General features: G+C 52.7%; 3 protein-coding genes across 3 annotated transcripts; all 3 read right to left on the bottom strand.

The window, feature by feature from the left end:
- Positions 1–363: 363 nt before the first annotated feature.
- Positions 364–1,720, bottom strand: AYO21_08736 (hypothetical protein; the record flags this gene model as incomplete). The annotated part of the gene is made up of 3 exons (XM_022658679.1): positions 364–1,120; positions 1,181–1,562; positions 1,663–1,720. 3 exons carry the CDS (start codon positions 1,718–1,720, stop codon positions 364–366), a joined length of 1,197 nt encoding a protein of 398 aa, XP_022509040.1.
- Positions 1,721–2,651: 931 nt separating this feature from the next.
- Positions 2,652–3,755, bottom strand: AYO21_08735 (hypothetical protein; the record flags this gene model as incomplete). The annotated part of the gene is made up of 1 exon (XM_022658678.1): positions 2,652–3,755. One exon carries the CDS (start codon positions 3,753–3,755, stop codon positions 2,652–2,654), a length of 1,104 nt encoding a protein of 367 aa, XP_022509039.1.
- Positions 3,756–4,318: 563 nt separating this feature from the next.
- AYO21_08734 (hypothetical protein) lies at positions 4,319–7,348 on the bottom strand (the record flags this gene model as incomplete). Its single annotated transcript, XM_022658677.1, has 1 exon — positions 4,319–7,348. One exon carries the CDS (start codon positions 7,346–7,348, stop codon positions 4,319–4,321), a length of 3,030 nt encoding a protein of 1,009 aa, XP_022509038.1.
- Positions 7,349–14,941: the final 7,593 nt, after the last annotated feature.

The raw sequence follows: 14,941 nt of genomic DNA, 5'->3' as shown, positions 1-14,941 counted from the left end.
CCGAGTATAGGTGAGGTATGTGGATGTATATCGGGTACTGTCAATGTTGGTACTTTTATGGTGCACTTTTTTTGGGTCCGGTACCTGGTTGTTCGTTGGATCATGGAGTCATTTGTGATTCATTGATCATTGATTGGATCATTGGTTCGTGGGATCATGGTTCTCGTCCTCGTTCTTGTTTTCGTTCACTTTCTGGTCGTTAAAATTCGTAGATGTGTCGTGCGTGCCCGTACTCAGGTAGACCGTGGGTGTGTAAAAGACCAGGCCAGTCTGGATAGGCGTCGGTGATGGAATGCCCTCTTCTCTGTTGGTTTACATGGGAAGGACAACTTCTTCGCATCACAATGGTGTTTTCTTCCTGCATCATCCCCGCTTTGACTGAACTTGGATTCTGTCCGTTGTGGTCCGTAACAGCGTTGAGAGCGCATTTCGGCTGTCCCAGTTGCGGATTGTCCAGACTTCAACCTCTCGCCCATCCACCATCTGGCGGCTTGATTTCAGCGGTTCGCCCACCGCAGCCTCTTCCGCCTCGTTGAGCCAGTCGCTCCAAGCTGGTGTCTTGGGAGCCCAACCAGCTTCCTTGACCCAATTGCTGGTCCCTGTCACTGCAATAGCCTTCCACAGCGCCTCGGTGTATGTGGGCGAATAGTTGTCGACTTTGGCGTTTCGTGGTGGCGTTCCCCCACGCACTTCGATGTGCTCCACCTCCAGGCGGGAGAGGTCCCAATGCTGAGCAGGAGGCAAGGCGGCGCCGACCCAGTAGAAGATATTGATGAGCATGTAGGAGCCCGCAAAGGCCGTCTGGGTCTGGATCTTGGCGTTGGCCAACGAAATCACCCCGCCCATGAGCAACAAGGTCGAAATGAGCGACAGTCCTCGATAGATGGCCGTGCTTTTCACCGAGTAAATGCAACGCTCACTGGGGTTGAAGTAGAGATACCGCGCCGTTCGCTCCTCGCAGCTCACCACAATAAAGGCGCCTTGAGGGTACTTGATGACCACGTCGCCGGGCGGAGAGTGAGGATCGGGCTTGGGATCATTGGGTGTGGGTGACCACTTGTTGGCGATGCCCGTCACGGTGCTTAGGGAGGACAGCAACACGGTCGCCAGCAACGACATCCTAGACAATGGCGATTTAGCACAGTATTCCTTGTATTCCGGGACCGTGGTGAAGATTCACCCGTCTTCATAGTATATGGAAAGCGCCAGCAGGGCACCGCTCATGGCTGCCCCCAGAAATACCAGCCAGGCCAGTGGACCAAACCTCTTGATGGACGGACGGGGTTTGTCGTTCTCTCTTACTCGAACACAAGTGACGGTGTTGGGACGCAACTTGTCACCGCGGTGCAAGGCATGGGCCACATGGTGGATGTCTTCCCCGGTGTTACCTGAGTGGACTCCAATGACATTGGCTCCCGCGGTGGTCTCTAACTTTTCGGGGCGAGAAGGTCGGATGAAGATCTGAGGCGCAGGGAGGAGGCGGGGAACGTATATGAGGTAGCTCAAGGTAGCTACTTGGGCGATGGTCTCGACGGAACCTTCTCCGAGGATGGCAAGGAAACCTGTCTCTGGTGCTTAGCAACTTCTGCTTGGCAAGTAGATGTTTGGAAGAGCCCCGGGGACAAAGGGTCGGTGTGCCTGCGATCAAGTGTCCCGACTTACCGACGATGTCGAGCTGAAACCCCTGGTTATCGCTGAAATACTGGTCGATGAACTTCATCCTGGCTCACTTTCGGCAGGAAAAACCAAACAGCTGGATCGCAGCGAAGCATTGGGTTGTGGCAAATAAACAATGATAGTCGGTGAACGTCCAAAGCAAATAGTGACGGCGTGTCCAAAGCCAGAGAAAGCATCAGACCGCAGGAGCCGATAGCACCAGCATTGTGGCCCCCTCTAGAAAATACAACACAATACCGTTAGCTCGATCCCAGCCACGCAAACCGGCCTTGTGATAGAAGGGAGAAATGTGTTTGAATCGAAGGAAGTTTTTGGTGGCAGGAAGAACTAGTCAAGTCAGCCATGCTGCAGCCAAGCAACTGCTGAGCTGAGCTGAGGGTTTCCCCGCCATTCTCGCCATTTACTCCCATGAGGTGGATTTCTAGTACGACGAGTATAAAAGGATGAGTGGACTGGCTTGTGATGGTATGAGAGAAGCACAACCATAACTGCTTTATAAAGTTGTCCTCAAATTTTAAGAGCCTATCAGTCTGATTGGGGGACTAGGGACGAGGCTTGGACCTCGTATTGACTGGCAAGGCTGGCCAAGTCGGCGATCAGTGGCTTGTGCTATACCGACACTGACTAAGTAAATACACGAATCTCAAGTCCATATACCTGGGTATGCAAGACCCTAATCCGTCCCAATTGGTATTTTGGTCTGGTGGAATCTCTGTCGAGAAATACCTCCGGCCTCACAGCATTCAGAGTGATTGTGTGTGCGATATCGAGATTCGATGGGCAAGGGTTCCAGCTTGGTTAGGCTCGAGGCGGACTCTTTTTGTCGTGCTTGTATCGACGCCGAGACGGCCACATCCCAGTCGCCGTTGGCATTTTCAGCATCAGTCTCGTGTTGTGAGTTCTGAGCACGAGACATGGAAATTCGCCCGATTTTGAAACATAGCGAGTCTTGCCCAAAAAATCCCCGCTCGTGCTCACGAATGTTTCGCCGCCCAATCATCCGGCAGTCGAAACCCGGGAGGTAGAACATACTGTCCACGACAATGACCAGGACTCGAGCAGCCGTCCAGATCACACCGACCGTACAAGCGACAGTAGCATTCGTGGGCGGGCGGGCATGCCAAAGAATTGAGTTGCTTTAGATCGACGTGGGCAGATGCATCCCGCGGCATAAATAGGATGTGCCAGATATATGACAAGATCCGGCCAGCAATCCGGTCGTCAGGATGGGCCGCCCTCTCTCCTTCATCCAGAAGCCACTGTCGAAGAGCAACATATTCGTCACGGGAATGTTGCCACATTCGCTCGCGGGAAACGACAAACTGCGCGCAGCACTGCGACCGAATGGCATCCGTACGACCCAGGGACAATCTAGAGGAGCTCATCTTTCCATCTGTCCCCTGCCCACCGAACAGGTCCACGATCGCCCGTGGCAGTGCACTATCCGATGCCAAACGCAAGTTCCACGGCTCCAACACAGAGCGTGCCAATGTTTCCAGGCTGCCCTGTGGCGGAGCCTCAGTTGGTGAGCATGTGCTGGCGCTCCAGTCGCAACGCAGGTTGTGATATCCAAACGGAGCGAGGGCAGCCGAAACGTTCAAGGACGCCAGGAGGGCAGCATTGTCATAATCAGGGGCGTCATTGTGCCATGCCCAGCGTGAGCCGTGAACAAAGACGGCGCCAGCCGCGGGGAGGCGTTCATAATTGTCGATCAGGAAGGTGAGGTATGCCATGGCTTCGTGGCCCCGGTTCGCGGGCACTTGGAGATGCCATGAGGTCACGTCTTGCAGGTCGGTCCTGTACACACACAGGTGGTAAATGGCTGCCAGGGTGTCAAGCCATGAAGGGTCCTCTGCGCCAACTCTTGCCACTACTAGGGTCGGTTTAGAGTCCTCTTCCAAGCCGGGACAGTTGCCGCGAGGCTCAGGCAGGGTGGAGGAGGAGGTCTTGTAGTGGATTCGAGACCACGCGAAGGTCTTGGTAGTCGATGTCCAATCATGGTTGACGTAGATGATGAGGAACAGGATTGTCCAGAACAAGATGGCGTTGACAATAAGACTGCGCGTCGTCCGTCGCATTGGAGAGGATATTGAAATACCACAACTTCCACAATATTATATCACATCATGGCCATCGATGGGTGTGGAAATGGCAGAGTAGAACTATGGTGGCCGCCGCAGCCGCGAGGTGCCGAGCAGCTTGTGGTAGAGCGGCATCGGTTGATTCCCAAAAAGCTGCTTATCAAAAAGACTGAATTGTCATTCTCGCTTGAATTCCCACCAAAGGACTGACTATTGCTATTCCAACACTCACACGGCCTTCGTGTTATCCCCATCCCCCTGATCTATATGATAACGATGATTATGATGTTGTTACACAAGAACAATAACCTTGATCACTAGTAATAACAAAACAAAACAGAACAAAACAAAAGAGTCTCCCTCCTCCTCCCTGAATTTGTCAATAGTAGCGACAGGAAAGAAATGTCCGTTGCCAGACGGGTTGTCAGTCTATTGTGTGTCATCAGGTCATATATGCTTTTTGGGTATCTCTTGTCAAAATCAAACTCCCGCGCCGTTGTTGTGGACCGTTGATACAAAAGTATGCTTGTTGCATTTGCAATTCCCCCCTTTCTTTTTTTTTACTTTTTGCCCACTTTCTCCTCAATCTCACGGTTGGACCGTCGGCCCGCGTCCACTTCTTCGACACTGGACCCGCGCTCTCTCCCTCGGTCGCTCGATAGTCCGCGTGAAAGGAAGCCTCGAAGCACGTTGGGGCGGGGAGTCCGCTCGGTAACGTCTTGCAATGACCATGGCATCAGCTTGGGCTCCTGCTTGGCAATCTTGCAGAAGAGAGTGGAAAAGATAAACTCTTCCCCTTGTCCGTTAAACAACGGGAGGTGTCGATATCCTTTCTGCAGGCTGTCGAGCTTGGCAGTGAATGCCGCAAGTTGCTTGACTCCTTTGCCCGTGTACCTCCCGTCGTCCGAGTTCAAGACGATGAATCGGACGAAGACAAGCTCCGGGTATTTAGTCTCCAGGGAAAGTTCAATGTTTTCCCCAAACTGAGGGTTGTAACCATTGCCAAACCTAATCTGCGTTTGTCGACGGTAGGGTGATCCAATGCCATGGTAGCCATTGGAGTAGGTCTCAGTGCCACCCGAGCCGTTCGCAATTCCTCGAGCTCGGTCCTCCGCACTAAACATTTGCACCTCGATGTACGGATTCAAGGGCGTTTCTTTGCCCATGTTCGCCGCCCGAGGCAGCTGCTGAGCGGAAATCACCTGGACCGAGAATCTGATCCTATAGCGAGGCAGTTTCACCCGATGCTCAAAATCTCCAGGTTTGGTCCGAGGCTTGCGGAGATAGTCTGGCTTCAACACATAGCCATACGCATCCGTCCCAGCGGCAAACATTGCCTGGTTCATTTGCATATGAGCATCAAATGTCTGCCAGTTCAAGGCAACCATTTGGACACCCCTCCTCCAGAAGGTGTTGGGGTCAAAGTTGGACGACTGAAATCTCAGAGTCTTGGGATAGACCCGACATAAGTAATGAAGATTGTGGTCTTCAAAGAGAGCTTTCTGCTCTGCGGAGCGACAGAGCTCGATAGCTCTGTTTTCGTTGAGCGAGAAGATATGGTTGTATTGTTGGAAACGAAGATCTTTGGCATCGCGGAGCGTGTAACCTTTCATGTACACGCCGAGAGCAGACAACTGGGAGCCGACCTTGCTCAGCTTCGGGGCACGGCGCTGACCATCTCCAGTCGAAGGGGAGGTGGGTGGGACATCACTCTCCTCGTCCGCACTGCTTCCGCTGGTTGCCGTGACCGATCGGTCAGTGGGAGAATAGATGGTCTCTGGTGGTGTCACCAATGCCGGGCTTGAGACACAGGGTACCTTTGGGAGAACCCAGTTTGTTGGTTGGGCACCGGTCCTGTTGGGAGAACTTGCGCTCCGATCTCGATGCGAGGGGGCCACACGCCGCGAGGCCGTGAGATCAGCGTGAAGCTCGGTAGACTTGACTTTGATGAGGATTTTGTACTTGAGGTCTTCAGGCGAAGGTAGTTGTGCGTCGAAACCAGGCAATGGATGAAGGAGTAGTCGCTCTCCAAACACGTCGTTCATGATCTGCACCATTTTGGCTTGTTGCTCGGCATCACAATGAACCTCGAGAGAAATGATCACCGGATAAGGGCTGACATCAAAAGCGCATCTTTGGATGGCATTGATGCAGTCCGAGAAGAGTACAGAAGTGGTCCTGGTACGACCGTGGGTCACTCTTGGGTTGCCGTCTTGACCGTTCCAGCAGTCGATTTCCACGCAGCGGCATCCGTGTCGCAGCGCAGTGAGATATGTTTCGGCTGAAGCAGTGCCTCCCACTTGCCAACCGGTGAGATACGTATTGTGTGAACTTGAAATGAAGTATTCGCCCAAAGGTCGATCAAATTTAGGGGTTGAAGGTTCGGGGACGGAATAAACATGGCAATCCTTGGAGACGATGAATGACGCAAAAGCGTTAGCATCAATGAGACCAGCTCTGTGCATAGATGGATCCTCTGGAAAAGACATGGCTACCAAGTCGTTGATCTTTTCTTCCCAGACACTCGGGTCCGAGAGAGAAGCGAGATCGATGCCTTGATAGCGTTTAAGGAAGTGAATAAATTGAGACCTCGTTACGCCCCTGGCATGACTACCTCTCACATCGTCGAAGATCTTCCTGATGTCGCTTCTTTCTCGAAGACGTCTCAGGAAGTCTCTGAATTGAGGGTAGTCCAAGAGGTCTGACTTGTTGACGTCGACTGAATGGAAATGTTCTTCCAGCTCCCTCTCGGGAATGTGAATGTGGAGTTTACGACAAAGCACCTGTATGGTGGGAAGGTCAAGACCGTCGGCTTTGGCGGTGTTGTTCTTAACCGTTCGCTTTGCCATTTCGTTGTCCCAGTGAGCTCTCACAACCGATTCACGCTCGGTAGAGCCAACCATGCTGGTCATCAGCTCCTCTCGGTGCTTCGCCAGGCTCTCCAATGTGTCGACCCATAGTCGGAGGTCCCGGTGATTACGAGCAACGAGGTGCAATGACTTGACCTGCTTGGCCGAATCCGATGTGGTATAGTTGATGGTGAAACATAGTTCCGGGTCGACAGCCTCACCACGGAGCTGTGACTGGAAGCTCGCAGCTTCCTCACCACTTCGGATGCTCTTGATATTGTCGATATGGAAGACTTTGGTGGTAACAGCGCCTTTCCATGAGACACGTGAACCCTCGACATCCATGAAGAATAATTTCTCTTGCTTTTTATTCTTGGTGATCTTGGTCAGTGGGCAGCCTGCCACCAAGTGCTCAGGGACGGACGGAGCTTGGCCCTCGGGACTTGTATCTATCAGTGTTGTGGGCTCGCTTGAAATGCTCATCGTATCACCATACAGGCCCAACCCCGGCGGTAGATCCAAAGGCAGAGCATCCAAGGACGGTGACTCGACAGAGTATCCATTTGCAATGGCGTTCTTGCTGTCGCTGCGACGCCTAGTGATAGGGCCTGTGCTTTCATCTCGACGGGAATGCGCGGAGGATGAAGCCTTTCTCCTCAGAGTCTGTCGAGCAGAGGATACACCCTCTTTGGCACTTTGGGAGAGCTTGCGCATGATTCCCACAGGCTTAGGACCTGCCATGGGTTCTTTTGGCGGCGGGAACGCATGGGAAGAGACGAGGCTCTCTCCCAGCTCAAGTGGAACAGGGGTCCCAAGGTGAGGTGGATGGTAGATTGAATGTGACACCAAGGGAGAGGATTGTATCGAGCTGATATACGGGCTTTGGGCCATGGAGGAAGCACTGTGTGCGGAGGCTGGAGCAGCAGAGGAGGATAGATGAAGGGCCGTGTTCACTCTCTGGTTGGAGGGCATGCGAGCCAAGGCACGCGGCTGAGGCGACGGCGAGTTGTCGCGGCTCCTGAGCGCCCTGGCTGAAGGCGAGGGAGTGGCAGAGATCATGGCGCAAAACAAAGGGCCAAAGGATGGAAAAATGTGGGTTCTCTTTTCTCTTCTCTTTTCAAAATGAAGCTCAAATTCGAGATTGACAATGTCGGGGAGTCCAGCTCTGTCTATAACGTTTTGACGGCTTCATTATGCTGTCCTGTGTGCGGTGGGAGATCCGGATCAATGCCACCGAACTTGTCGAGAACTTTAGCGCAGTAGCACTCAACAGCCCTGGACAAAGGCCATGTGGGCGCACGCCTGATTGTGGTGGTCCTGTAGCGGCTCTCCGGATTTGTGTTGCTGCAGCTGCAATGCAAGGCCCGAGTGAACGGGGGTCCAGACGCAAGTACAACGCGTTGGCGTATGGTAGCAATTGTCAGATCGGAGGTGCGCAAGGCGTCGAGAGGTCAACGCTGGCCTTGCAGACGTCGGAGACTAGGGGGGAGGGTGTGTGTGTGTGAGAGGCTTGCAGTCTTGTTTTTCGCCGGCTCAGCAGGCGCAATGCAGCAGTAGATGAGATGAGAGCTGCACCTGGTAAGAAGGACGTAGGACGCGGTCAGATGGCCGGTCAGCTCCGGTGGACAAGAGGACTTTCAGCCAGCCAGGTATAGAGTAGGCAGAGTGTCACGGCCGTCGACTTGATAGGATGGCTTTGTGTCTTCTGGAGGGTTGTTTCGCAAGGGGGGTTGGTGAGAAGTATGAGCGGACTCGAACAAAGGAAGGGACGAGGCAGACGCAACAAGTAGCCAATTCTGCTCCTAATTGGGGATGATACAGCAGTAATTAAATTGTTTCCGTGCACAGCACGGCAGGAGGAGCAAGTGGTCGGGGTGGTCAGTGGTCAATGGTCAAATGGAGGAGAAAAATGAGTCAAGGGAGTGTGTATGGGACGGTCGTGTTTGCAAGGCCAGATGCGAGAGAGGGAAATGGGATAGGGCGGAGAAATGAGGATGAAATGAGGAATAATGCACGAATGATGAATTTTAGTGTGCAGGTGTGGGAGTCTGGGAGATGGGAGTGGATCGCAGCTAGCAACATTTAGCGCACTAAATACCTCAAGCCGTGGGATATGTGGCTCGCCGCTCGATGGAACCAGCATCAGGGCATTCCCACGTTTCCTGTTCCTCGACAGGGCCCCTTTTTAGGAAGCCTGGGCATCTAGGCGGGTAAGGGAGGGGGGGAGTGTATTAAGGTGTAATTGACCCGGTAATGATTGGTAATATGGTGGGAGATTGGGGGGGAGCCATGTCATAGCTAGGTAAGGAGGAGGTAGGTAGATGTCATAGCTGGCACTCCCGATTCCTAGTTACCCCCATCCGGTACCTGACCAGAATTCCCACCAGCACCTCAAGGCACCTGCGATAGGTACCCAGCAAGGAGTGGCTCCCTGACCTCATCCTGATCTCCAGGATTGCTTCCTCCCTGTTCTCCTGTTCTATTTCGAGTGACTAGAGTGCATTAGGTACTCGTATCTACAATTCTCGTACTCGTACAAACTGCAATATTATTATGATTATTATTATTTTGTCTCCGAGAACATCTGACTTAACCTTTAGTACGAATAATTGATAGGAAAAGCGTGAGAAAAGAAAAGAAACACGAGAAAAGAGATTTTTTTTTTCTTTCCCCTCCCTTTGTGACGCGGCCCCCTTGCTTCCTTCTTGGATGCTTGGATGCTTCCTTCCTTCCTCCGTTCCTCCCTTTTTGATCCCTTGCTTTCTAGAGATGCTTCTGGGCTTCCCCCTCCCAGTAAGGCACCAAGCACACCCCAACAGCCACCGCCCGACGTGGGTCTCTTTCACAACGTTTCTGCTTCTTTCTTCGCCTCCACTTCTCGCTTGGTTAAACTGGGATAGGTTGGTACAGCGGGTAGTTGACAGGGGCAAAAACCTCGATGCTATGCGTGCTTCCCAGGTTCTCAACTCATCTCTTCCCCGATTTTTCGCCATGTTTTTTGCCCTCGCTGCACTTACAACCATGCAATCGCTTCCCTTGGCCCTTGATCCCAGAAGGCAAAAAAAAGATTAATTCACTGTCCATCTATCGTACTACAAGCATACCACTGCTACTACCAGACCACCAACGACAGCATACTTTTGGGACATTGCTACGTTTCTGTCTTCTCCCCCTGGCCCCCTGTCTACTCTGGGGCCCCATTTCATAATTCTGCTGTCCTCCAACCTCGCTTCATTGATCCAATTTTTCCCTGGCCTCTCCCAGGGTTTGACTTGTTTGCCATCTCAATCACGACAGAACTTTCCACTCATGACCGGTCTTGGCTTCTCCAAGTAGAAATGTGCCTGCGCCCATGTCCGCCTATTCCTGCGGCTCCCCCTTTTTCACTTGCAAGTCCTAGCTCACTTTTAACGCTGACCCAAGTCATTGTCGTTCTTCGTATCGACCCCCCCCCCCCCCCCCCAACAAATTCATCATTCCGGTTCTGTCCGTCACATTGGTACAAGTATAGTAAAAAATGGTACCATTCAACGGGCGATGGCCTAGGGGCGAGGTCCATGGTAGTGAGGTCGGATGGGTATACGAGGCCACAACGGGTGATATGGGACACGTGCAAACTACCAGATGGGAAGCCCAATGGTGCAATCTGGTGCGATGGCCAATTCAGCTGACGGCATGACTTCTGCAACAACGCTTTCTGGGTCAAACGGCATCTGAACGATAGAAACAACTGAGTAGTGCACGTCAAAAGCCTCGCCTCACCACTCCGCTGACCTGTTCTGCTGCAGAGGACCGAATCTGGTCGTCTCAATTGTGTCCGCTGACGATGCACCCCCCTCCACATGCCCACACGCAGACACGAACTCATGAACCAGCAAAAGAACCGGTCCTTACGCATTCAAGAATCGCGCATCTGCAACCCGCCTGTCGCATCGTGCCGACCAGCTGCGGCTTGGGTCGCTCGTAACTAGAGCCCTTTGGACCGAGCTCGATCAAGAGAGCACGATTTGACATGCATGGAATGGCGATTTTCTGCACTGCGCCGCATACGTGGCAGATGCCATCTCCAATCTTTCTCGGATCCTCTGCTGCAGCTGCAAGTCAATGGGCCGCAAACCCCCACACTCATGACCACCGCTTGGACCAGATTACAATCTGGTGTTCGCTCCTCGCAACCGCTAGAATGTGCCCCCTTGTGCTGCTGGTTGTTGTTCTTGTCGCCTCGCACTGCACACGCTCTCTCCATCGAGCCTAGATTCGCCAAAAGGCACACAGACGAAGGCCGTGGGATAACAGAAAATTCTCGGTCTGACACAAGGATATATCCATCTCTGAGGCCCTGACATGCCTGAGTAGGAAGACTGCGACAGTCTGACAAGGGACGCCCGTTTTTGGACGGCTCGACGGCACTGGAACAATTGCACCCTATCCAGTAGTAAGCGGGGACCATCTTCGTTGGCAGTTTTCAGAGTAGATCATGCTGTCCTCCACGAGTAGTTTGTCCTGCATGTCATATGTACAGCTGACTTAATATGGAAACTGCTGGTGCTGGACTTGAATGGAAGCTCTCTCGTACCACTTCCGATGGACCTTATTTGCTGGAGATGGTCAATTTTCAAGGAGGTGGTAGTGGTGGTGGCTCGAACTGATGTCAGACTCGGATACTAGGTTGGTAGGTTTGTGATGGTTAAGGGCAGAAAATCTGTTTGAAATGACAGGTACTGGTGTATCCAAGAACCAACCCGTTGGGCCTCGCTAGCCCGCACTAGGCATCCAGCATCCGTCCGGGCAGCCAACTTGATTGAATTTTCCCCCCTTCCACCAACACCGCTCCCAAAGTCCACATACCCACAAGCCCCGACAGAGTCCGGGTTTCGGTCGACAAAAAAACTACCTGTACCTACGGAGTACTATATTCCTTCCAATGCGACAGCGGCACGTCCTAGTCCTGTCCACGTTGCTTTCGGCCCCAGAAGATCGTCTCGGTCAGGCGTAAACAAGAAGTCCTCCTCCCCACCTCCCATGGACTCGTCTCCTTTGAGCCACCTCCGTCGGGCGCAGCGACGAGGTTGCGAGATGAGATGGGTACCTCGTACAGACACCCTTGATCCAACCAAGAGCAGACAAAATGCGTGGCCATTTAGCAGGCTGCCAACCCTGCCACTTCGAGCAAAGACCAAGCATTCCGGGCGCGAAAAAATTGGGTACGACTCCGGCTTCTCCTCCCTGAGTTTGTCTGGCGCTCCATACTCGGTACTTGTCTCTGCCCTGAGCCTTACTAGCCCCCCTTTCTCCGCAATGCCGGCAAAGGAAAACGACCTGTACCTGTTTCAGAAAAAGGCACAAGAGGTGGCAGCGAGGCCGATAACCGGATCGAGGGTGGATCGAGTTGACGTCGTGCCCCCTCGCTTGTCGGGTAGGTCGGCCGCCCTCACTGGCAGGGAGATAAGACCAGAGCAGCAGCTCCCTGATGAGGAGACGCACCCCGGATTTAGCCACGCATCCATCACATCATTTGTCTTGTGAACCCAAACGCCCTAGAGCCTCGGCTGGACAGGGTGCCTTGTGCCAGGTGTTCTGTGACGTGGGGGCGCACCAAGCTCCGGGCGACCAGGATTGCCATTTGACCCTCATTATTGGCCCTTCGTTGGCCTCAATTGGCTGGGTACCACGGCCAAATACCAAAAGCCCGTCTTGTTTTCAGCTTGCTGCCGCCCAAGAACTATTAGGTAGCACCAATACTCTGCAGCGAAGCTTCGACGCCTTCCTCTGGACCTCGCTTCCGCGCTCCGGCCGTTTCGACCTGCACCTGGATGGAAATGGGCGTTCCGCGCACAGGTCAAATCGGGAATGGGCAGCATCATCTCCAGGGTTTTGCGCCTTGACGAGAGGCTGGAATACTTTTCCATCCGCAAACCTCAGTTGTTTATTTGCGAAAGCGATTCTTCGCTGTCACACCGCCCCGACATGCATCTTTCCACTCATTGCGTATCCTGGCGATTTTCGAATCGTATTACTGGGCTTGCAACTTTACGATCCGTCACGAGACCAATTAGTTCGATGATTCCAAGGAATTTCCTCCCGTTTCGGACGAATCAGATAATAGGGCAATAGCAAAATAACCCTCTGCTTGCATTGCATCCATCGCTTTAGGGGAGGGATTCGCGATTGTGCGCTGGCAAGCTCTCTTTTTGCAGCCTGTGTTGGTACTATGTCCCCCACTAGTAAGCGCTGTGGGATGTATACCTCATACGGAGCCCTCGGTTCCAATCATTCGCGCTGGGCTTTTACAGAGAACGAGTCAACCTCGCGTACCGACGTTGTGGAGATATCCAAGCTTCCTTCGGAGATGACTTATTGCGCAGACAATGCACTCGTGACCTTCATATGCGACCATCAATTCCTGGTTGAGAGATTGACACGTCACGGTCAGCAGCAGGAGGTTGGTTTTGAATCAATCACTCTGAGCAGGGGCAAATTTCCGGCCAGGCAAAGGCGATTCCCGGAGTCAAGAATGGCCAGGGGGAAAAAGTACTACGCGCTGGTGATAGCCCTCGAGGCCAAAGCGCTACGATTCGTGAAAAGGTACGGATTTGGAGTTGGATCAAACAGGCTCACACTCTCCACCTTGTCTTTTGTTTCTTCTCCCTGTCTGCCTTTGTCGACCATGGCGCTCCGGATCATCCGACTTGGTGGGGCTGGAGATTCTAAGTCATGACGATGGCACTAGACAATGTGCCTCTGGAACTGTACGAATTGGCTTTTGTGTGACGACGACGTTATTTTGCGCCATTCCTGTCCTCTTTTCCCGCCTCAGGGGCCAATTGATTGGTGTTCGCAAGCTCGGCCATAGCGGGAAGTGACCTCCAGCTACGATTTTCCCTTCGATTCACACAGCCTTCGACCTTGCCAATCCATTGTGTCCACCAAAACCTGGAAATCCGAATCATCATTCCAGTTTCGGGCGGACTTCGCACGGGAAGATTGACCACTGGCAATATCCACCCTCGAGACACTGGTTCAGCTTTTGATTCCCATGCCCACATTGACACCACTCTTGCAGGAAAATAGAAGCTCCGGCAACTCCAAGGATGATCCAACGAATATACCTCGTACTCAAGCAGCAGTACTTGCTATGTGGGTATCCCGCTCACCTGATAGACAACAGGGTCTGCCCTTGAGATGATCAGGGTCTGCAAGCTTGGGTCGAAAGCTGAAACACGAGAAATTTGTTCGACTGCGGAGAATCAGAGCCCCGGTCCCGAGGTTGCTATATTATTATCTCTTTGAAAGTAAAAGTCCAAGATAAGGTTATCCTCCGACAGCGATCGCTTTTGCGAAAGGGGTTGTCGCTTCCTCTAGTATTCCCTGCAGGACGAGATCAATCTCAAACCCCCACATCAGGGATGAAGTGCGGCCATGCTCGCCGAGGACGGACTCGTCCAAGCAACACGGGGCTCACCAGGGTCCCTTGACGTTAGAATGAGCAGCACGGCGAGGAAGCGCAGCCTGAAACTCCTGGGACTTTTCCTAACACAAGCCTAGTACAAGTAATGGGACAAAACGCCCACAAATCGCGTCCAGCTTCCTGTCACGACATGACTCTACCTAAGCGTCGACTACCACCTAACTACCAAGCCTCGATATTGGACAGTCAGCAGGGTCGTATCCTGGTGGTCCAGAAATGTTCGCCATGTCTCGCCACTACAGTTCGCGTTGGTTGTGATGAGCTGAGGGTACAAAGTCCCCACCGCAATCTTTCATTCATCGTCCATCATTACTGTTATGCACCAGAGAATGATCGTCCATCCGAAGACAGACAATTTCCAGCGTTCAGCTGGACGAAGGTATTGATCAACCTTATTGTCCAAGGGACAGTGGGAACATCTTTCAGCGGATGGTCGCTCTCTCTGTCGCTCTTTTTATTCGTTTGGGTCTGCGCTCTGGGGAAGCTATCCAATAGACGTCCGATCTCAAATCTTTTCCACATCGCTGCAGGTACGGTTATGCTTGATGAGTGAGGCAGTCCGCAAGGGTAGGTACCTCCGATTCGACCAGCTACTTGATCACCCGCATATCCATTCATTTCTGCATGCAAGCAAACAAACGAGCGCGAAGCGTGTGGGAGACCGAAATCCTATCGGGGATTGACTTTGACTCCTTTCGTTTTCAGCTAAACTCCAATGGTGGCGAGCGTGCCTCTAGATTCGGATGTACCTTTATACTTCCGAAGTATGCTCGTTGGTTTGCGGGGAAAGGCTTTTTGGACGGTGGACCAACCAACGTCGTGTTCATGCAAATATTCAAGGTGAACCAGAAAGTCCGAGCGGCTGA

This window comes from Fonsecaea monophora (assembly GCF_001642475.1).
Source record: "Fonsecaea monophora strain CBS 269.37 chromosome Unknown Scaff78, whole genome shotgun sequence".
Classification (NCBI taxonomy): domain Eukaryota; kingdom Fungi; phylum Ascomycota; class Eurotiomycetes; order Chaetothyriales; family Herpotrichiellaceae; genus Fonsecaea; species Fonsecaea monophora.
The sequence above is the reverse complement of the archived record's forward strand: the minus strand, read 5'-3'. Positions and strand labels throughout refer to the sequence as shown.